This window comes from Saccostrea echinata, unplaced genomic scaffold (genome assembly GCF_033153115.1).
Source record: "Saccostrea echinata isolate AGI-Se365-2 ecotype Australia unplaced genomic scaffold, CSIRO_AGI_Sech_v1 ptg000054l, whole genome shotgun sequence".
NCBI lineage: Eukaryota > Metazoa > Mollusca > Bivalvia > Ostreida > Ostreidae > Saccostrea > Saccostrea echinata.
The window spans coordinates 65,382,033-65,407,092 of record NW_026889803.1 but is presented as its reverse complement, the minus strand read 5'-3'; the positions used below and the strand labels follow the sequence as shown (position 1 = coordinate 65,407,092).

General features: G+C 33.3%; 1 protein-coding gene across 1 annotated transcript; it reads left to right on the top strand.

The window, feature by feature from the left end:
* Nucleotides 1–2,599: 2,599 nt before the first annotated feature.
* On the top strand, nt 2,600–24,763 carry LOC133205107 (uncharacterized). The gene is made up of 4 exons (XM_061340850.1): nt 2,600–2,666; nt 7,422–7,483; nt 7,594–7,750; nt 23,355–24,763. The coding sequence occupies exons 1-4, from the start codon at nt 2,600–2,602 to the stop codon at nt 24,761–24,763; spliced, it is 1,695 nt and encodes a 564-aa protein (XP_061196834.1).
* The last annotated feature ends 297 nt before the right edge of the window (nt 24,764–25,060 follow it).

Here is a 25,060-nt window from a genome sequence, read left to right as displayed (position 1 = left end):
ACCTAATATCTTCAAGAATTGAACAAAATTTGCATGTTTCATTCAAAAATTCTGCTTTTGTCAATTTTCCCCTTTTTCCGTCACGGTGTCGTAGTTCGTATGTGGACTATGCTCTTGCATATCGAATCAACTGGGAGACATAAACCCCAAATGCAGGTGATAAGGGTATATTCAACATAAGGGCAATTGCCGATTGAAAAATTCAGGTTATCACGTTTATCATAAAGCTTTCTTTTTAGATTACCATTAACGTCTTTTTCTAGTACATTATCCAAATATGAAACAGATGTGTCAGACTCTGCGGTGTGTTTTAGTCAAGTTCACAGGGATGTATTGAATCGACATATAAATGGAAGTAACTATTGTTAATTGATAATTCGTCGTAGATATATGTAAATGTCCAGTTGAAGGCTACAGCAATAATTTTCTTCTTCTCATGTAGAAGTGTTTAAAGAAACTCTTATCTCAATCAATACAAATCTGTGAACAGGGCATAAAACGCGGACCCCTGGAAATTCCAGAGGAGGGATCAGGTGCCTAGGAGGAGTAAGCATCCCTCGTCGACCGGTCGTACCCGCAGTGAGCCCTATTTATTGACCTAGTTATTTATCAGGTTCGAAAAATTTGGATATATTGTACTTCATCCATTTTTTTTAAATGGCACTAAACGAGCTGTAGATCATATGAACAAGAAAAGATAAAAGGAATATTATTAAGGAGGAGATGAAAGGTTGATGAAGTTTTGAACACATAATATTTCTCCTTTTACAATATTTCCACGTGGACAATTGCTCAGAACTTCAAAACGCAATTTCTCGTCAAATATTCCGTAGATGAAAGGATGGACCACGTATGGTAACATATTCATCCTCTTCATCGCAAAATAAACATTCAGGAAATTTTCTTTCATTAACATTTCCGGTATCTTATAATCTATGTTTTTGACTACTATTGGCGGAATGTAAAACACAATTGTCACAATGAAAGTCACCAAGAACATTGTCATTATTCTCAGGTAGTAATGGGGATTTTTTGACACCATGCCAGATATTTTTACGTTTGTTATATCTCTGTTGGCTTGGTTTATTTGATTTCTTCGAAATGATGTACGACGGTGTTCTTGGTACAGTCTGTCCATTACTTTGATATAAAATATTATAGTTATTACAATGCTCATCATAAGTAACCAGCTTAATCCTTCGTATATTCGTCTTATTGTCTGAGACGGATTGGGAAGCAAATAACACTTGTATCCCGTCACATTAGCATATATTGGATGATTTGACCAGGCCTCTGGAAAAAATGGTGGGAGCATGTATTAAAGCAGTGTTACGACTTACAGCTTTATGTTTAGCGGCGTAACATTGTGGGGCTCCTTAATCTGAATGTTGAACGAAAGACAACAGGATATAATTTGTTTTTAATATTTTATTAGATTTTATTCAATAAACATACAAAAATATTCTTCTTTGGCTCTGCGGTCCTCACCTGAAATAAAAGCAAACCAACCACCCTTTCCAACAAATGTTAATTTATAAACCACCCTTAAACAAACCCTTTAATGAATGTAAATAGACCTAATGCCTTTAGGTCTTGAATAAAGTTCCAACTAGTGATTTCTTCACTTAGTGAGTATAAATATAAAATGTCAGGTTATAGCAGACAACTAATTGTATAGGGACAAAAAGTTATGCTAACATCTCAACAAAACTCAATACAATGCACCATGCATTTGTTAGTTTGTTGTTAATAATAATGTCAGGAGTTATAAATATCACGTTCAGATCACTACTTGTGTCTGAATAAAACTCATTAAACTAATAAAGCCATCAAGTGTTGCTAACAAGTCAATACAAATTGAGGGATAATTACCCATCTAAACTCCTCTGAGCCTTGTTCTTGTAAGGTCATCGTTATCTGACAGATTTGGCGACCGCACAGTGAGTGAGACAGCAGACGTCTGACTGTCAGAGCCCGGGGAGCTCGTATATAAAGCCTTTACACCCATTATGACGTATATTGCATGAGATTTGGCGCCATAACTTCAAATAGCCGGAAAGTTTCGGATACATTTAACTATTATACGCATCCGAGGTGTTCCGAATGTACTTTACATCTTTTGCCGCTTAGTATGAAAAAGCAGAGTGTAATTGTAAGGTTTTTACTCTAATTATCAGTGAATGGATTTATTAATTACCCCAATTATCAAAGGTAAGAATATTTAGTACTATATAAAAGCATTTGTAGACCAGTGAATGGTTTATTTACGTTCCGTATTCCTCAAAACGTGGAGGAAATTCGGTACCTGGTGAACAATTTGCACCTAGCACATCATTAATTTCAAATAACTCTAATAAATAATAACAGGTAAGCAAGAATAAATATCAATACATCTCATTCATTCAATCATCCATCGAATCATCATTTTAATGACTCATATAACAAGAAACATCTTGTTTACTTACGCATAACAATAGTGGAGAATGTCAAATTCGTAACAGCAGAAAGAACAATGCAACTCGCAACAGAACACCACATCTAAAATAGGTTCATCTGGCGCATAAACGGACGACAAATCTTCTGGTACGTTTCTACAGCGATGACGGAAAGCAGAAATATACCACTATTTGAAAGTACAACTGAGCCATATTCCAGAAGCTTGCAAGGTAAGTTCCCTGGAAATTGCACATAATAGGAATTTGATAATAAGTCTACAATGCATGATATAAAAAAGGGCAAGTAGTTCAATGCAGGCTGAGATAGGAATAAAGAATCGACCAGTTGTCCGTTCTCCCATACGACTGTAGTAGATGTAGACTACCAAAACATTTGCCTGAACTCCTTCTGCTAGGACTATAAGCAAGAAAACTGTGTTTTGTACGAACAAATCCTGGTAATGATTATTCCACATATTCTGCGGTTCACTGTGATTAAGGATTGGTGCCGAATGATTCCAGATTATTTCCAATTTTCACATTACTATTGCAATTAATTTCATTTCCTTCGTGTATACTGTATTCTACAGTGATTTTGTCTCTTATATTTCACATGTTACTTATTCATGCAAACTATAATTTTGAAAGGAAAACCAGTATTTGTATGATTTTTTTATACCATTTTTAGAAGATATTTCAAACTTTATTTTTTAATGCGTTTTCTACAACTTTTCTTTCATGCGTTTTCTACAACTTTGAATAGATGCGAAAACTTAAAAATAATAATTTTAAATTTGGTGTCAAAAACAAAGATGAAGGTATGATTTTAGCTGTATTGTGCCCTAAAAAGAATGGGTGGACTTAACTGGCCAGAAAAAATGCCGTAAATTAAAGTTTCATAAAATGTTTATTTCTTTCCATCATATAAATCCCCGATATCTTTACCGTGTATTCATGGTACAGATGTGAATTTAAAATGCTCTTTTCAAGGTAAACTAAATAGATATCGAAGGCATCGTGTCTGAAGATTTCTTGAATATCAATAGATCATCAGGGTCATGCGTTTTTCATCGTCTGAATACATAGTCAGAGCATGTTTGTCGGCTGTTCTTAAGAAAACTGTAGTTGTATATTGAACAAAATAATGTCATATTAAAAGGAGAAGAGCCGACAAACGTGCGCTCACACTTAATTTAACAAAAAACATGTTCAAAACAAACTTCTCGTTTCCATTGTTATGACTGAGTTAACCTTGATTTGACTTCGATTGACCTGTTAAATATTACAATTCATCACGTGATGTCCACCTGCGAGTGTACTCGTGAAAACAGTTACATTGTATTCTTCAACCTGATCTCGATCTAAATCACGTCTTTGAGCGTGTTTGGTTGCCGTTTTCAGAATTTAGCAAATTAAATGTTGTTTTAATTTTGCGTGTCCACACATTTTTTTTTAATTTCATATTGATATCGCTGTAATATGCCAAACACATATACGAATTTCTAGAGAGAGAGAGATGTCAACAATGACGCCGATCGATAGCCCCGCCTCCTATTAATATTGATTACGTGACCAAAAAACCACTCCGGGTACATGCCAAATTCCGGAAGACGACACTAATGTATCGTTGCTTCAATTTTGATTCATGGCAACAGCGCATTGCTTTTGTACAAATGTTCTACCTAATATAACCATGTATATGTAACTCTTTCTATTGCTTGTAATATATTTTGGATTCACTTCATTTACAGCTTAGTAGAGTAGTCGCAAAAAGATCCCAAATAGGGCGTTAAGTCCACCCATTCTTTAATATTTTCAAAAAGTTTTAAAACTGGCTGAAATATTAGTTGAGTATATGACTGTGATAAATAAGGAAAGCATTCTGGAAATTTGTCGCCATAAATTTGATGTATTTCTCTATTTTAAACAGAAAAACCTCAAAATGAACCATCTGAAGGGTTCTTTTCCTTTAAAAAATTAGTGTCCACAGCCGTCGCCCACTTTAATTTTCGGATATGTTGTATAAACTTCTTTGAAAAAATCACATATCTCAAAATGCTTGTGGGCGATGCCTGTGGACAACATAATCTGAAAGAAAATTCCAGTGAAAATTTGTGTCTTCTGCAGCTTTTTAAGAAAATACGGGAAAATGCACAAGCTTTTGACGTCACAATTAGCATTTGGAAGGTTATGTGAGAAAAATGATTTGTATGATCTTCCTACATGGAATTTCAATGATTCAGAAAGCATGAGTTTTGATTTTTTTTTTTTTTACATCACTTTCATTTTTAAGAAAAACACAGGGCAAGTTTGTATTGAAACCGTACTTGTTCTTTGTTATCTCGACTTCCTGCTTTTGGTGTATCACCAAGTTGGATAACAAAGAAATAGAAATCAAACGTAATAAACATATATATTTTCAATGGTTCCTATTTCAAAGTCTAGTCTTAAATACGAAAAAGAAAGTTTAAGTTTCTTTCCAAATTTTAAATTAACTTTATTTTTAAACTGGTTGTAAAATGTTAAGTTTAAAATAAATTTTCCTGAGTAGAGGCGTAGTTCAACTTTTAATACATGGGACTGAGTAGAAAGCATAAAATCATCCTGAAAAAACTCATAATTCTCAAGAGTTTGTGTCGGTAAACTCGGACCACCTTTTCAAATATCAAAGTTCGTGGCATTCATATATTTTAACACCAAAGATTGAGATCAGCCTTTCACACTAGTAATTCAGAGAACTCTCTCTCTCTCTCTCTCTAATATATTGATTGATATATTCTATAAAGTTTTACATTAATGAAATACCTACAATTTTGTATGTGTTACAAACATTTTCCTCAATTTAAGTGTTGTACATGCTACCAGGTAACTCGCGAGAAATGATCGTGCATGACAAGATTGCATAAATTTTGTCGTATTATGGATGCACTTAATGTTGTCAATTATTATCTATGAAATTGTGATTGGGAATGTGGGATTTCTAGGAGATCATGAACCAAAGAAGTAAATTTATTTCAATTATAGATAAATGAAATAAATATCTAAATAAACCATAGTTTCATCTGCCTAGAAATACAGAACTTGAGTTTTGAAACGCATACAACTCTTTTTTTTGTTACTTGGCATTTAATGTAATTAGCCTTTTACAGTCCATATATGAGGTCAATCTGACTAAAGCCAGCCCCTACTATTTCACTTCGAACGAAGTGAAATAGTAGGGGCTGTTTTTAGTCAGAATGTATATGAGGTCAAAGGTTGTAGTATATAACCATTTATAACTCTTAGATCATTAAAAGATGCTACTATTTCGTGGTTCACCGACTACGAGCGTCTGTGGTTTATTGACCTGGTGCATTCAAGACACTTAAAATTGCATACAAAAACAAAAAAATAATTGTAATTTAAATGAATAGGCTTCCCTAATCCAGACTGATAACTCATCTAAGATAAAGATTTTAAGAGTACATTTGTTTGCATTTTCCTTTTTTTAAAAGGACATATTATTGATGTAATGATTTTAATTTTAATATATGTTGAAAGACAAAAGTGATAGAAAAAGAGCTAAATTTTTAACAAGTAGATTAATTGTTCACAGAACAATAAGAGTTATTGTCACCTGCTTTAAATTCAATCAGTTCTTTTTATATGTAGCTCTCACGAGATAAATTTCATGAAAAAGAAACCAAAAATGATTTAAATTATTGGAAAAATGAAAATTTTCAAAACTTAAGCGACCGTGACCTTTAACCTTGATCAATTGTTCAAGGTCGAATGTCAAGGATCACATTGCAGTATGTCCAATTTTCTACGGCTATTCGTTTACAAGTGTTAGGTTTAACAATAAACCCAGATATATACAAGGGCAATTACTTACTTAGGGGTTGTCCGATCCCTGCGCAGTGAATAGACTGGAGCTTTGTCTCGAGAAACTTAAGGCAGTATTGAAGCTTTGGTGTCTTTACAGTTTACGGTTTCAGAGGAGTAACGCTAAGGGTTCAGACTTAGGGTTCAGGAAAAGAAATTCAATCCCGATTTTAAAGGACTTATTAAAAATTCAATGATATTTAATATATGTTGAAAGACATAAGAGATCTTAGTTTCTCATACTTTGAATGACCTTGACATTTGACTTCTACATAAATTTTTTAAGATCAAAGATTGAAGACTCTAATGCAGTAGGTTCCATGTCTCCATGAATAACCGTTCTAAAAAAATTCAATCATTTGTAAACATTAGAAACTTTTCGGGGTAATAACTTATAAAAAAAACTTTGACGAATCCTTTCGCACTGAAAAGATTGAAGAGTCGCATTTAATAGTCGTATACATTAATGAAGGTTTCATATTTCTACAGTTTATGGTTTCGGAGGATAAAAGGTTTATCTTGCAAAAGGCAATAACTTCAAAAGGGGTCATAGTTCTCATGCGTTAGGTCGTTTTTCGTTTATCTTAAGATATTAAGTATCATGAAATAATAAGTCTCCCGATAAGCCTTTCGGTTTCAAATAATCCCGGCGGGAAAAAATACACATAAGCATTTCAAGAGGTCTTTCGGCAGAAACTGGAAAGACCTAGTAAGAAACTATAAGTACGACTTCCAAAGAATTTCGAATTCAACGTTAAAACACATTTATCTTTGTTGATGCATTCTGGAAAAGGTCAAATTGTTACTATTAGAATAACATAATTTAAATAACATAAAAGAAATATCCACCCACTTTTTAAATAGGATATCAAAATTTAAGACGTTCAAGTTTTTTTCTGCAGAATAAACTTTTACTTTTATTTGATACAAATGCACGTGATGTTTTAATATGTAGCATCGATGGAAACACTTGGTAGGTCTCGCTTTTCTTACCTCAGTGAAACCGACCGTTGGTTTCTGACGATGTACATTTAGATGTTTTTTAAAGGATAGCAATCGTGATTTCAAAATGTTTAAAAATGAATGTTTACTTACCTTTAATCTTTCTCATTTCAATTAAAGGAATACTTTTGGTTCACATGAATTTGCTTGTTGAGTTTGAAGAGGAAGATTATGAAGCCAAAGTACAGAAATGAAAATGCCATACTTTCCGCTTGATCTTTGAATAATATTTTCAGTGTCTCAGCGGAAACTACTTGTAATTTTAAAAAATACCTAAATCTCATTAATATAGGACAATGACAAATTTAACCCAGACAATGAAGTTGAAATTCCAACTGGAAGAATAGATGGGATTCTTTCAACAAATACCAACAGTACAAAAATGGAACAATCACTTTACATTCAAACAAAGAAGAAATTTTCTGTCAAAATGAAGGAAATTAAATCAGGTAGGGTCACAACTAAATTAGAATTTTAGTTCATAATCTGAAAATTAAAACGGTTACAGAAAATCAGAAAAGGGGAAATTGCCTGGAGGAGGAAGATATTTTAGGATATATAAAAGGAAACTTTCAGCTATTTCATACTTGTAGGGATTGCAGAATTGCAAAAATAAATATGTTCAATACAACGCAATCATCTATTGTGCAGCATTTTATAACTCTGCAGAAATGGAGCGAGGAAGTTTCAAACAGATACCTTCCAAACACAATTTTGATTTTCCTAGGACTTTTTATAGGAATTCCAGGCAATCTTCTTGTTATTATTTCATATAGTTGTCGTTTGATAAAGCATGAAAAAGGGAGATACTTAATTTTACCTCTAGCTTACGTGGACATCATCGGGTTGTTGATCATTAAACATCCTTCGCAATACAAAGTATGCTAACTTTCCTGGGATGTGGACTTGTAAAATGCTTATATATGGAAGCTTGACGGTCACCACTCTCTCACTTTGCATTTTGAATATCATAGCTATCCAAAGGTTCCAAAAAATTTGCCGGCATTTTTCCTGGCAAATGACTAAAATCTACTTGCAGCTGGCTCTTACAGGTTCTATTTTGATTAGAGTTTTATTGAACATACCTAGTATGTTTTTATATGGGACAGTATCTGTTACCGATCCATATTCATCAAATTTAATAGGGACAGTGTGCCAGAATCTACTTCCTGGTCCTACAATAGAAATGAAAGTATATCAGGGTATAGGAGCAACAATTACTACAGCAAACGTCGTTAGTATAGTCACTCTCTATCTTTTGATTGCTAAAAGAGTATTTCGAAAAGTTAGATTAAGTCATTCTGTATGGGTATCAACAACAAAATGTGATGTCTTCAAATCGACTAAAGTAGGCACAACAGCAAAGAAACGCAAGGAAACTGTCCAGCGACTCTCCATTATGTTCATGGTCATTTCCTTCATGACCATACTTTCGTATCTTCCATCATGGATACTGATAGCAATTGAAACATATAATTCTGGGTTTTGGAAAGAAATTTCCGAACCCATTTTTCATATACTGGTAATATTGAGACGAATGTATATTTTAAATCATTTATTTAATCCATTTATTTATGGAATTTATGATTCAGATTTTCGGAAGCAAATCCGAAAAATCGTTTGTAATTTTTAAATATCAATTTTGATGTATCAGAAAGTAAATGATAATTCGTATCATTCTTTAGTTAGACTGTTTTTCATACGGATTTTTCCTTTTGTCCGATCATGACAAGGAACACACAGTGGGTGTGACCTGTTGACAGGGGATGTTTACTCAAGATAGCACCTGATCCCACCTCTGATGCTTTTAGAGGTCCGCGTTTATTTTGCTCCAAATTTGTTTTGTCTGGAATTTTAAGCTTGGTTACTGTTCGTTATATTTATATTTAATTTGTATTCAAAATGAATATTTTCGACTGAAAACGTGCTCAAGGACTTAGCATCGTTCTTTAAACTTTAGATCCAGCTAGAAAAAAAATTGGCATGCATACAGAAGCTTTAAAAACTTCGACAAAGAAAAGGCATAAAAAAAGACAGAAAAAACAACAAAACCTTAAAAAGCCATATTGCAATTTTAAAAATATGGAGGATGCAATCGGTCTTTGAATAACAAAATTAACGGTTACCACAGAAAATTTGGAACAAAATGTCTGATGAAAAAAAGTCATCATCTTCTGAACAGATGAGCTACAGATAAGCTAATGTTAATATGCTCAGCTATCTGTGTGGTATATAAATATTGTAATGATTGTTTGTAGTGCCATTTTGCAATGAAAATCATCAGACAGTGCGATTTAGCATTTCTTCATTTCTTAGCATTCAAATATAGGTAGTTTGTTTTAAAGCAAGTGATATTTATAATGATGGAAAAGTTATTTTGTGATACTTTGTATTTTGTTTTTCTCGTGTGCATTCATAAAAATCTGGTCAGACACGTATAATTTAAATATGTTTAATTAATTAAAGCAAGGTACGTGTATATTTATATTATTTTTAGATTTTAGGTAACCATGAAGCTGAGAACAATAATTCTTAAAATAAGGAAGAGCTTTATGTCAAAGATGAAGATAACAAACAGTGATCAATCTAAAAAATCCAGTAAACAAAACGATTCGTAAACAGATCAAACACAGATCCCTGGAAACACCAAAGTTTGGATCAGGGGATTAGGAAGAATAAGCTTGTCCTGGTCGACCGGTCATACCAGTTAGAACCGTATGTATTGATCAGGTAGAAGGTAGTCCAAATTAGCATAAAGGTAATAACTTATCAAATTACTAGTATATGCAACATGTCCGAAAAAAATACGACCAAATGATAGTTTGTCTTTACAACAAGGTTGATTGAACGACCGTAGAATTCGCAAATAGTTGACTTTAAACGGAATGCCTGAAATGCTAGTACCATTCACTTAGTTTTTTTGTGCTTCATTTGTAGCTTGTGTCGGTTAAACAATTAATTGTACTCCAAACATGCTTTAGGGTATCGAATAATTGGGGGGTGGGGGCATAAACACCGTGTACAGGTGATAGCGGATCATTACTACACTTATAAGGGACGTTAACGATGAGCTGAGGTCATCCCATTTGTTACACAGATTAGTTATCAGTTGGCCATTATCATATCAAGTCGATATCTATTGTTAACTGATAAAACACCGTCGATATATCTAAATCTTGTGTAGAAGGCAACAGCAAGAGTTTTTTTTCTTAACAATTAGAAGTTTTAGCACAAAATCTGCTTCATATCAATATAAAATAGGTCGGCTAATAAAAGAAGCACATTTAGTGTCAATCAAAATTCCGGTAGATTGTTGGAAGACCTGGTCTCCAAAAACTACTACATACATGTAGATGTTATCCCTAAGGAACCCCAGCATTTTTTCATATCTAATCTCAACTCCAGAGTACTGGTATGTAGAATCAGAAGGATTTTTAACAACGTTAATATCTGAGTTCCGTTTTTATGCTTATCACAATTTTTGCGAAATTATAGCAAAACCCTATCATTTTTAAATTCATTGTCCTAATTTTGCAATTCTTCGTCTGGTTTAATAAAGTTAGTTTAATTTACTTTGTAAGTTCACAATGGGCGAAAGCTATTTTTTTGCTATCTAGAAATGCTCGCAAAGAGAGCGGGGAATTGGATTTTGGCGAGGGAGAAATCCGTTATACGGTAGTAAATATAAACCGAAAGGATTCTTCATCTTAGTATCACCGTTCACGGTAGTTCAGTTGGTAGAGCGCTCGCTCCGTGATCGGGAGATCGTGAGTTCGAATCTCGGTCGCGACTGACCTAAGTCGATAAAAAATGGGTAGCAACTGTTCCTTCGCCATGCGCTCGGCACTTTGAAGTGAAAGTTGCGGGTCCTTCGGATGAGACCTTAAAAACCGAGGCCCCGTGTCACGGCAGGCGTTGGCACGATAAAGATCCCTCACTGCTCAATGGCCCTGAGTGCCGAGTAAAGGCTCAAATTGAAGCCCTTCACCGGTATATGGTGACGTCTCTCTCACATATGCAGTCTTGAGGGTTCTTAAGATGCCATAGGTAAAATCAGCTATATCTTAAATTCCCAAATATTACCTTTTTCTGATATGATATAAGTGCAATGTGAGACATATTGAAGTAATAGTAAGAAGTAAACATGTGGAAACCATGGATTATTGCTGGGAAAGAGTCTGGAAAATACAAGCAAATAATCGAAATTGTTTTGCCTTATCAATGTTCAAGAGAGGTTTTTCACGTCCTAATAAACTGACAAGTACTGACACATGCACTTAGGTTCCATGTCCTGATTTCAAATAGGAGTCAAATTGTATAAAACATACGTATTTCAGTGTAAAACTAAAGGATTTTCACTGTTACGAAGGCAGTATTTCGTCATGTTGACAAAAACATAATTTACAATGCAAATTAACATAACTGAGAGCCATTACAAACAATTGTTCTCTCTCTCTCTCTCTTGTAATGATCAATCAAACCACAGATATATACAAAACATAAAATATACAATCTTTGCAAAACTAACCCTCTGCTGTTCAAGAAAGTGGATAGGTCAAACAAAACAAAATGCAGAATAATTTTCAAATTAAAAAATACCTTCACTGCTACCTTAGAAATATTTGTTCATTTAGCTATAGATGATATAAAGCTTTACGTACACTTCAAATGAGCCATTTCAAACCAATGCTCTCTGGGTCAACACGCCATATATAAAAGGATGCAGAACACAACATGTAATACACATTCTTCGCAAAGCTAAAACTGAAAAGAATGGTTAGGCAAATTTCTCCAAAACTGGGGATTCCTTGATTCGATGACAGTAAGTAATGCTGATGGCAAATATCCAACAACTGTAATGATAGAAATTGTTAAAAACAAATCAATAATTTTATGATTTTTATGAAGTCTTCTTTGGATAGTTACAGGCTCTCCGTATGTTGGTTTTTTGCCGTACCGATCTTTCTTTCTCATCTCTTTTTGAATTTCTTTAAGATCTATTCGACGTTTTCTCATTCTCATTTGGTTCGAACATATTTTCTTAAGAATTAATATATAGAGTATTGATAATAAAAAAAAATTCTTCCAAAATATAAGACGGACAAACCTAAGTACACAGGCATTGCTGCGTCTATGATGTTTTCCCTAGCTTGGCATCTATAGCCAGTTATATTTTGAAATTACTAATTCGCCACTTTAACTAAACTATTATATATCACACTTGGTACGCTAGCAAATAACGCAACCAAACAGCAAACAACAACTGAGATGTGCATTGTGAGGTAATTCATCTGATTCCCAAATAATCTACATATCTTTTAATGTCTTTGAATGGCAATGACATTTAAAAGTTAAAAAAAAATAGATAGATTACACGATCAGTACGTACTGGTCCCTGCTGACAAAGCAGGTAACAACATTGTCTTTGTTTGTAAGGCTCATTATATAAATTGTATTTTAGAGGAACTGGGATTTAATTTTACAAGTGGAAATCCAACCTATACCCATAGCTCCCTTTTTAAGGAGGAAAGTCTTCAAAATCATATGCCAGTTTTGAATATTTTTAATATTCCCACCAACCAAAATGAATTTGAATTACCATATCTATATTGGATTTCGAAACTTCATAAAAATCCATAGAAACAAAGATACATAGCGGGTTCCAGTATATGTTCAACTAAGCCTCTTTCTTTACTACTCACTCAGATATTAACAGTAGTGAAGGAGAAACTTCAAGAGTACTGTGCAACAATATATTCGAGAAGTAATGTAAATCAGATGTGGATACTGAAGAATTCCAAGGAACTTTTGGAACATTTGAAATCACAAAATTTTACCAAAATCAACAACATAAAAACTTACGACTTTTCAACTTTATATACAACTATTCCCCACGATAAGTTAAAGTCCAGACTTTCTGACATCGTTGACAGCTGCTTTTTTCAATAAAAATGGAACTCGTAGATTTACTTACCTTGTCATTAGTCATTTGCAAAATTACTTTGTTAAAAACAATCTGATTGTACACACAAGTACTCTGATGTTGACATTAAAAAGATGCTCGAATTTCTGATTGACAAGGTGGTTTCTGGAGACCAGGTCTTCCACCAATCTATTGGAATTCCCATGGGTACCAATTGCGCCCCGTTATTGGCAGACCTATTTTTGTATTCATATGAAGCAGAATTTGTTCAAAATCTTTTACGTGAAAAAAGAAAACACTTGCTGTGGCCTTCAACTCGACATTTAGATATATCGACGACGTATTGTCAATTAACAATGGTCATTTCCATTCTTATGTCGACACGATATATCCCGGTGAGCTTGAGATAAAAGATACCACAGAGTCTGACACATCTGTTTCTTATTTGGACATTTTATTAGAAAAAGACGTTAATGGTAATCTAACAGAGCTTTATGAGAAACGTGATGACTTTAACTTTTCAATCATCAACTTCCCTTACTTATGCAACAATATACCCTTATCACCTGCATACGGGGTTTATATCTCTCAGTTGATCCGACACGCCAGAGCATGCTCTACGTATGAACAATTTCTAAGACGAGGTAAAGTTCTATGGTCGATACAATGACCTTGTCAGCAAATACAATCTATCATTAAGTCAAATGCTGACTGACTTTTTTCATACTAATTGTTAGCCCATTATTTACACACTGAAATGTCGACGGATTTTTCCGTTATTTCCCGATCATGACAAGGAGCACACGGCGGAAGTGACCGGTCGGCAGGGGATGCTCACTCCTCCATGGCACCTGATCCCACCTCTGATGTTTGGAGGTTCGTGTTTGCTCAGCTCCTATTTTGTAATGTTTAATGGGCTTTTGAGCTCGAATACTCTTCCCTTTTTTTGTATTTATTCGACACCAGTAAATGTATATCACAATCAGGTTTCTGGAATACCAATGGCCAAAGCAATACCCAATAGACCTCTATTTGTGGTGAAGATTTTCTGGTAGCGCGTGTTCCATTCGAATAATTTTTCTTCTTGAAAATGAGAGCGTGAACCATTCAATATCAAATCCATATCCGTTTGAATAAAACTGTCATCGAATTCTGGGATGGAAATGTAAAATTTTATGTACTTGCATATATCAACTTCTTTCTATATCTGCATCAGATTTAATGAATTTGGAAAGTTCTTCCCTTTCCTTCTTCCTAACACAGAGTTCGATTAATAAATATCAAAATTAGAGGAATTTAACTTAATTTATAAACTCACTTCCATTTCCATCATATTTAATGATTATTTCACCGAAAATATAGAATAGAAATCCATGCAAAATTTACCTTGAATCAAACTAAAATCATTACGTACAAAAAAAAACCTTCAGAGTAATTGGGCTTTAAAAAAAATGGATACTGATTTTCTTCTGATACTTCAAAATGAAAACTTTTTTTTCTCATTTTACGTATTCTCGCTCAGCTTTTTTAGTAAATTAAAAGTAAGAGGAACAATGTAATAATTTCCTTTTTATTGTGTCACTATTTCAATAATAGGCACCCAACTGTGAGATTACACATTTCTTCATGTTTCAAAATTTCGTTAAGGATGTTTATTGAATTAAATTAAGTAAATCTGTAATGCCGGAAGCAGTGGATAATATTTTTTAATCAAGTTCTCTCGTTTAAATCTGGTTGGATAGTTTATACGTTTAATTTTTTGGCATGCATTTTAGCAAAATAGATTTTGGAAAACTTAATATTGAACGCCAATTTTTTATTAATTTGATAATAATGTTGGCATATAAATTTAGACAAATTATTTTTACTAATTAAAAATGTACCCAAAAATCATTTTTGTATGAATTGGTTATTGCCATTTACGTTACACTTGAAATTAAAATGTAAAACCAAAATCCACTGACATCCTTTCAAATTAAAGTTGAAAAACCAATGTAGAAAAATGGAAGTTATCAATGACTTATACCTGCAAATCGCCAAACAAGACTGAAAACTAGTTTTAACACAATCAAAACATTAATGTAACACTGACAACGTCATTTCTTACTCATTGAACGTTTTTAAGGAATTTCTCTTTCCCTACCATTTCTTTTTATCTGCCAGGAACTCACGTTTTTTGTAATATCGTAAAACTATAAGAAGCACATTCACAAATTTTATTTAGTATAATAAACACACAATGTTGCACTTTGCCACGAATGTGACTTTCATTATTGATGCAGATGATATAATTGATTATGCAACAATTAGTGTTAATAAATTTGCTATATGATTACATCAATTTCAAGTAAAAATAGAACAAAATAAAGATAGATTATTTTAAGGTTTGTTACCTGAAAATTAATTACATAATTTATGGCAGACATGTTGGCATAATATATAAATATACTTCTTGTGTTTGAATTTACCTCAAGCAAATTCAAAACACAAAAAATAGACAAGACGAAACTACTAAAAACCCGAGTTACAATGGCCTTTCTGTTCTTTATTAACAGATTTTTCCCTATATATTCCTACGTAAAATTAAGATAATATTGTGTAGCCCCATCCTCCACCCGGGTGTGATGAGATTTTTCCAATGCATTCTATGTAAAACTTTGATAGCCCACAGTGGCCTCACCCTACCCTCGGGGTCATGATTTGGACAAAACTTGATCAACACTACCTGAGGATGCTCTCTTGTAAATATGACTTATCATGACTTTGCTGTTCTTGAGAATAAAAAATTTAAGATTTTGTTCTATGTATTCCGATGTAAAACTTTGATCGCCCATAGTATCTCCACCCTACCCCCCGGGTCATGATTTGAACAAACCTGAATCCGCTTTACCTCAGAAAGCTTTCATTAAAGTTTCATCATTTCTGGCCCAATGGTTCTTGAGAAAATTTTGATATGACCCCATCAAATTTTCAATATTTCTTTATTATCTCCCCTCGTAGGAGGATGAGATCTTTCATTTGAACTAACTTAAATTCTTAAATTTCCTTTACCCTAAATTACTCTGTGTCAAGTTTGGTTGAAATTGGCCCAGTTGTTCCGGAGAAGAAAATTTGAAAAGTTTACCACAACGACATCGTCGCCGCCGACGACGACAACGACAAACACGGACAAATCCTGACCAGAAAAGCTCACTTCAGCTCTTGTAAAATTAATATGATAAAGAGTGACATTGTCAATGTACTTTTAATGACCTCGTAAAAAGGGACAAAGGTTGATGGGTAAAGGCGGCTTAAATCCAATGTACATGGGCATTGCACGTCGTCCTAAAAGAAAGTGAAAAACGATGCTATCTAAACTGCATTTTTCTGCGCATCATTGAACGTTAAAAAAATGTTTTCGTTTCCAAGAAACACATGGATCTGCCTCTCCTAATATAGCAACGCACGCATCTCAGAGAACGATGTAAGCACGATAACTCTTACCCTATGCAGTGCATTCCAATGTCCATAAAAATATCTTATGCCTCCTCATTCCACTACCTACACATCAAAATAAGACAAACACGTGTGTTTATAAAATATTGACCAAAATATAATATTCTGATCAAATCATATCTTAATCACATACAACATTTTGTAAATTACAGTTCATCAAAATGGATTTCACAATCAATAATACTTTTTGGAATCAGTTTACAAATCATGCATAAAATACAAGTAGAACAATACTCCAAAAACAGGAAAAAACTGCATACATAAACGTAAAAAAAAACATAATGAGAATCTATAAAGCATGTGTCAAAAATTTAGGATAGATGTGTTTTCACAAACACTGACAAGTTGCATGAAGTTAAAATTCATTTGTGGATAGTTTGTTTGTCTCCTGCTTTCATTGAAAGTGGGGGATATTAATCTAGATATGTCCGTATGTCATTACGTCTTTGTGTGACACTTTCGTTTCCGGACGTTATCTCAAAATGTCTTGAAATTTTTGCAATGAAATTTTTATATCAAAATTCCTTATGTCCTAAAAAGACTCCTATTGATTTTCAGACCAAAAGGTCAAAGGTCAAGGTGAGAAAGTAATAAATTCTGACTGTGAGGAAAACTTTCGTTTCAGGACGATTTCTAAAAAGAAGCTTTTGAGCTTTTGCCATGAACTATTTTATCACAACTCCATCTAAGATCCATATTTGATTTTAAGGTCCAAGGTCAAGGTCAGATATTCATATATTACAAATAACCTTCAAGATGACAACTTCAGTTTTCTTTGATCTTTTTTTCAATGTAATTGAATACCACAACTCTCTATGGCCCCTATTGATTTGAGATCAAAATAGGTCAAGATCAAAAATTTATATCTTACAAAAATGTTAACTACATGTAGATGATAACTTAAGTCCAACGATGTTATACATCATATCTACTAGTGACTGAAAAAAGAACACTGTTTCATATCAAGTCAAAAGAGAAATTAATAAATGCCAAAAAAAAAAAAATGGTTTCCGGATGATAACTTTAGTTTACCTTGTGATTTTTTTTTCATTAAATTCAAAAGGTCAAGTTAAAAAGATATATCTTGCATAATGAAATATAGAGATAACAAAAGTATTCAAGCTCAAAAGGCCATTCAAAAAATACAAATCAGGAGCAGAGCAAACACGGACCTCTAAGACATCAGAGGTGGGATCAGGCGCCATTGAGGAGTAAGCATACCCTGCCGATCCGTCACATCCGCCTTGTGATACTCTTTGTATCATCAGGAAATTTGTAGACAATTCAGTGTGTAAATAATGACCTAACAATTAGCATGAAAAACATCAATCAGTATTTGACTTAATGATAGACTGTATTTTCGATAAGGCCATTGTATCTACCATAGAACTTGACTTTAAATAATTAATGATAAATAAAGACTGTTGATATTCTTGTTTCATCAACTTGTTTGTCAATAGATTGCCTCGTTTTTTAATCAGTTCACACGTAGAGCATGCCCTTGCGTATCGAATTAACTGAGGGACATAAACCTCAAATGCAGGTGATAAGGTATATTCAATAATTAAGGGAAGTTGACAATTAAAAAAAATACCGTGGTAAGTCATCACGTTTATCATAAAGCTTTCTAGTGAAGTTACCATTAACGCCTTTTTCTAGTTAATTAATAATAATTCAAATATGAAACAGATGTGTCAGACACTGTGATGTCTTTTACTTCAACTTCACTGGATACATTGAATCGACATATAAATGGAAGTAACCATTGTTAACTCATAATACGTCGTCGATATATCTAAATGTCCAGTTAAGGCCACAGAAAGATTTTTTTTCTTTTCATGTAGAAGTTTTTGAATAAACTCTGATCTCAAAAAACTAAAAACAATACAAATATGTGAACAGGGCATAAAACACGGACACTTGGAAATTCCAGAGGTGAATCAGGTGTCTAGGAGGAGTAAACATCCCCTGTCGATAGGTCGTAACCGCCGTGAGCCCTATGTATTGACCTAGTTACATATCAGGTTCAAAGATTTTGGATATATGGTACTTCATCCATTTTTTTAAATGGCACTACAAAATGTGTATATCAAATGGACGAGAAAACATAAAAGGAATATTATTAAGGAGGAGATGAAAGGTTGATAAAGTTTTAAAAAATAATATTATTCCTTTAACAATATTTCCGCGTGGACAATTGCTCAGTCTTAAAAATTATCTAATGTGAAGATCAGTATTTGCTGTGTTGTTGCACCTCAATTCATCTATTAGTTTATGAACTTCCAAACGCATTTTCTGGTCAAATATTCCGTAGATGAAAGGATGAATCACGTATGGTAACGTATTCATCCTCTTCATCGCAAAATAAAAATTCAGGAAATTTTCTTTCATTAACATTTCCGGTTTCTTATAATCTATGTTAATGGCTACTATTGGCGGAATATTAAACACAATTGTCACAATCAAAGTCACCAAGAACATTGTCATTATTCTCAGGTAGGAATGGAGATTTTTTGACACCATGCCAGATATTTTTACGTTTGTTATATCTCTGTTGACTTGGTTCATTTGATTTCTTCGAAATGATTTACGACGGTGTTCTTCGTACAGTCTGTTCATTACTTTGATATAAAATATTATAGTTACTATAATGCTCATCATTAGTAACCAGCTTAATCCTTCGTATATTCCTCTTATCGTCTGAGGCAGGTTGGGAAGCAAATAACACTTGTATCCCGTCACATTAGAATATATTGGATGATTTACTTTGACCAGGCCTCTGGAAAAAATGGTAGGCACATGTATTAAAGCAGAAAGAACAATGCAACCCGCAACAAAACACTGCATCCAAAATAGGTTCATCTGGCGCTTAAATGGACGACAAATCTTCTGGTACCTTTGTACAGCGATGACGGACAGCAGAAATATACCACTATTTGAAAGTACAACTGAGCCATATTCCAGAAGCTTGCAGGTTAAGTTCCCTGGAAATTGCACATAATAGGAATTTGACAATAAGTCTAGAATGCATGATATTACAAGAGCAAGTACTTCAATGCAGGCTAAGATAGGAATAAAAAAGCGACCAGTTGTCCATTTTCCCATCCGACAGTAGTAGATGTAGACTACCAAAACATTTGCCGGAACTCCTACTGCTAGGACTATAAGTAGGAAAACTGTGTTTGGTACAAACAAATCCTGATAATGATCATTCCACAAATTCAGCTGTTCACTGCGATTAACGATTGGTGCCGAATGATTCCAGATTATTTCCAATTTTCGCATTATCATTGCAACCTATTAAGTGTCCTTTGTGTATATTACTACTGTGATTTTGCCTCCAATATTTCACGCGTTGCTAATTCATCCAAACTAGAATTTTGAAAGGAATACTCGTCTTTGCACGATTTTTAAAATAATCTTTTTGGAAGAATTTCAAACTCCAGTCTTGATTGCGTTTTCTACAACTACAATCGATGAGTAAATTTGAAAATAATAATTTTATATTTGGTATCAAAAACAGATTTGTTACCTCGATTTCCTGCTTTTGGTGTATCACCAAGTGGGATAACAAATGGATAGAAATCAAACTTAATAAATATATATATGTTCAATGGTTCATATTTCAAAGTCTAGTAGATTAAAGTTTCTTTCCAAATTTTAAACCAACTTTATTTTTAAGTTGATTATAACATGTTGAGTCTAAAATGAATTTTCCTGAGTAGAGGCGAAGTTCAACTTTTAATACATTGGACTGAGTTGAAAGGATTAAAAAAAACATCCTGAAAAAACTCGTAATTCTCAAGAGTTCGTGATGGTAAACTGGGATACCTTTTTATAAATATGAAAATGTGTGGTATTCACAGATTGTAACACCAAAGACCGATATCAGCCTTTCACACTAGTAATTCAGAGAAGATAGCTCTCTCTCTCTCTCTCTCTCTCTCTCTCTCTCTCTCTCTCTCATTTGACATGCATTGATTGATAAATTCTATAAAGTTTCACATCTTACATTAATGAAATACCCATGTTACAAATATTTTTCTCAATTTAAGTGTTTACATGTGACCAGGAAGCTCGCGTCAAATACAGTTCGTTATCTCCATATTTCATGATCGTGCATGACAAGATTGCATCAATATTGTCGTATTATGGATGCACTTAATATTGTCAAATATTATCTATAAACCATTGTGATTGGAAATGTAGGATTTCCCTTGAGTCTTTGAACCAAAGAGATAAAATTATTCAAACTATACATATATGTAAGAAAAATCTAAATAAAACATAGTTTCATCTGCGTAAAAATACGGAACTTTCATTGTGAAACACATACAAGTCTCTCTTTTTTTCGTTACTTTGTATTTCCTGTAATTAGTCTTTTATAGTCCGTTTATGAGGTCAAAAGGTTGTAGTATATTACCATTAATTACTACTTGATCATTAAAAGATGCTACTATTTTATGGTTCACTAACTATGAGCGTCTGCGGTTTATTGGCCTAGTGCATACAAGATACTAATAAGTGCATACAAAAACAAAAAATTAGTAGTAATTTAGATTAATAGGGGTCCATAACCCAGACTGATAACTCCACTAGGATAATGATTTTAAGAGTATCTTTGTTTGGATTTTCCTTTTTTGTTTTTTGTTTAATTTCAAATAATTTCCTTGGTGAGTATTAAACACTTTGAAGTTTTTTAGTGTTTCGAAAAGTTGAATTTTACATATTATGTTCTTATATTTCTTGTATTTACCTACATTTTTTGATTTCTTTAAGTAATATTCATTATCAATTCTTCATGCATTTGTTATATTTCATATTGTTAATTAGTAATTTAAGAATATGACTTCTAAGGATCTGTTCAAAATATGATCTCGTCAATATTCGCAGAAATATGAATTATGTGCATATTTTAGTCACACCTTTTTAAGATCATACATTGTAATACATCAAAAATCCAGAAAAAGTGCATGTTTGATCGTACTTTCTTGTTTTTGCCCTTTTACGTCCAAATTAATTTGTTATATGGTAAATTAAGAGAAAAATGGTATTTATTTTGGAGGATTTCTTTTTTTTTTATTGATTTTGTTTTGAATTTCAATATAGATACAAAAAAAAATAGTATTAATGTAGATTAATTACTACTAACTTTTTGTTTTTGTAAACACATTAGTAGAAAAATTTGGGAAGAATTGAAAGAAAAATGGGAAGAATTGAAAGAAAAAGGCTGGTTTAATAGGAAATTTATTTCGTGGTAAATATGTGTTTAAACAATAATTAGGTCTGCACCAATTGTATTAAAATTTCTCTAACAAGATTTTTCTAGTATCCAAGTTCTTCAAGGAATATCTGAAGCACCGCAATATAAAAAGATGTCTCCAAGTAAATGCTTAAAATATCTCAGGAATTTTTCACTCTTTCTGTTAAGAATTGTTTGCCATAAGGACATACAATGGTTAAGTGTATATTAATTTTTACTCCAATGTTTGTATTTTTTAAACTGAACTTTTTTAATGATGATTATTTCATAATAAACGCGGTTAAATGAACTGATACGCCTGGTTAATTCTCATAATGGTTTATTTATTAGTTCATATATAAGTATTACGCTGAATTGAACATATTTTATTGACAAAAAGTCAAAAGGATTAACACAACTTCAAAAACTTAGATAGTCTTCTCCTAATACAACATTTTGAAAAATTGCCAAAACAAAATACATGAATATGTATGGTCTACTACATATACTTAGTAGTAATAGAAAGAAAATAAGATCTTCTTTAAATGTACAAATACAGATTTACATTGGTAAAAAAAATTAAGCTATTACGTTAATTCAAACAAAGAATGAATCCTACTTAAGGATTCTTCTAACATTATTTTAAACTGATATTCCCACGTACATGTACAGAGAAATTTAGAACTGTCATCACTTTCTTGTAATTATCGGTATTGTCTATCTAGGGACATAAACCCTGAAGAATTTTCATTATCTTTGATTCGTGTAAACATTTCTACTCAATACACAATTCATCGGTACAAATTATCCCTGATTATTGTACTACACGAGATTAGCTATGATAAGTCATGTTTACATGACAGACGGTCATTATTTATACAGCTAATCACTGTCGGCCTTTGACTTCCCAGATGGTCACTAATTAATATTGGTGTTAACTGTCAACGGAGACTAATAAATGTCAACAGATACAAACCACACAAACCACAGAGTGTAAGACTTTTCCAAACAAAAACATGATGCTATTATACTTAGCTATTTTTTTCTTATTTGACCAGCTCTGTAAAGATTTATTTCAGCAAATACATGTTACACACCTTCAGCTTGTTAATTCATGACCTACGGCTAAAGGTCTCTGTGAACTTGTGTATTGTCACAGACCCGGTAATGAAAAATATTGGTTAACATGACCTTCAAAACCTTAATGCAGTAATGGTTACACATCAAATGATATGTAATTTCAATTAAAAACAAAAAGATCTTGATTAAATTATTATTTAAAATTATTAATAATTTTAAGTCCTTTTTATTATTTCAATTTTTGTTAATTTTTTTTTCATTTTTTTAATTTAATTTCCGTTATTATTTTTTGATACTCAATGTTCTTCTACAGTGGCTCAACGACTTAGAATACAAAACAGACGTAGTCCGCATCCGGTTCCTGCATTTAGGTACAACCCTCATCACAATAGGGGTCATAGCCGTAACAGGTTCTCCCACAGCCAAAGTGTTATCCCGAAGAGACAGGATTCGTCAAGAGAAATATTTCAAACACACCCTGGACAGAGACTGTCTCCCACTACAGTCGATGCCAAAAGACAGTCAATATTTCGATTCCAGGGAAGAGGTCAGCATGGGATTGATGGGCGCCCTTTTAATAGTGTTGAACACAATACAAATCTTTCACCTCCAATCAGTGGAAGATTAAGGAATCATGTACCCAAAAAGTCATTCCATCCTACCCCACATTTCCATGCTACCCCACATAAGATTTCTAAGCCACAGTTCAGTTTTTTGTCTGCAATGAACACCAACTTCCAAGGAACAACACCCCTTAAAAAATCTCCTCAAAACTTTGTCAGCCTACCTGCTAGGAAATGGATACCACCCACTCCAACTTTTTCCAGAGCTGAAACATCTGGACCAACTTTTTTAAATTCTGTTCACAACAGGCAAAGACTTCAACCAACATATGTCGATAAAAGACCCAGGCAAATCCACCAGAGAAGGTTTACTTCTCCATTAAAAATTACAATGGGAATACAGACAGATCAAGGAGGTTTAGTGTCCCCTCCTATCCCAAACATGCTACCAGAGAACATTGTCATTGCCAATGCTCAAGCCAATTCAGACATTGTGAAAACTGATATGAATTTAATGAAACCTGCGTTTGAAACAAAATTCAGTCAAGACAAGTTCAAGGCAATTGAAGGAACTCTTCAAACTGCAACATCTTCAAAGCCTATAAATACCATAGTAAAATCAGTTACGAAGGCGAAACCTTTGCAGAAGAAGGTGAAGAAAGTAAAATCTGTTCCTGAGAAGGTTAAGAATAAGAAGAATCGAAAGCAAAAAACTGCAAAAACTACAAAATCTAAAAAATCAAAAGCACTGAAGAAGAAAAATGTTAAGCAATCCAAAATTAAGTCAAAGAAAAATAATAAAACAACACCAACACCAGTAACACATGCTTTGACAAAATTACCAAAGACCACGAAGGCACCTACAACAACAGAAAAACCAGACGATGATCTCCTTTTCCCAGGCGGATCTAGCGGCTCTTGGGATGTAGATCGCGATTTTACAAATTCAGGTTCTCAAGAAGTAATGGATTCTTTCGGTAGAGACAGGTTTCTTCCGGGATGTCACTGTACGATGTTTTGTAGACACGGTTTTGAATTTGCGGGATTTTGTGGCGCGTCGTCCGCCGAATTCTTCCGTCCAAGACTGTCAAAGTGCTGCCCCGTCAGAAATGGCTCAGATGGTAGCAGTCGACAGCTGCCTTTCTTCTTTGATGATTAAAATTGAAAATCAATGCTCATATCAAATGATCTAATTTCCGGTTTGATGACTGTCTAAATTTTGTTGTTTATAGCTTTAAAAAAAGTTTCCAAGACATGGTAGTAACTTACAATTGATTACAGTGTTTTTCAGTTGCAAATCAAAAGTGATTTTTAGATAGCTATTTTCGTAATTTTGAGGGAAAAGTGAACTGAATAATATATTTTTTTTTAATTTTATGTAAAAGAATGCTACTCATAATACGGAAGCCGGTAGGTGAGAAAAATATTTCATCTTGCGGTCCTTACTTAGTTATCT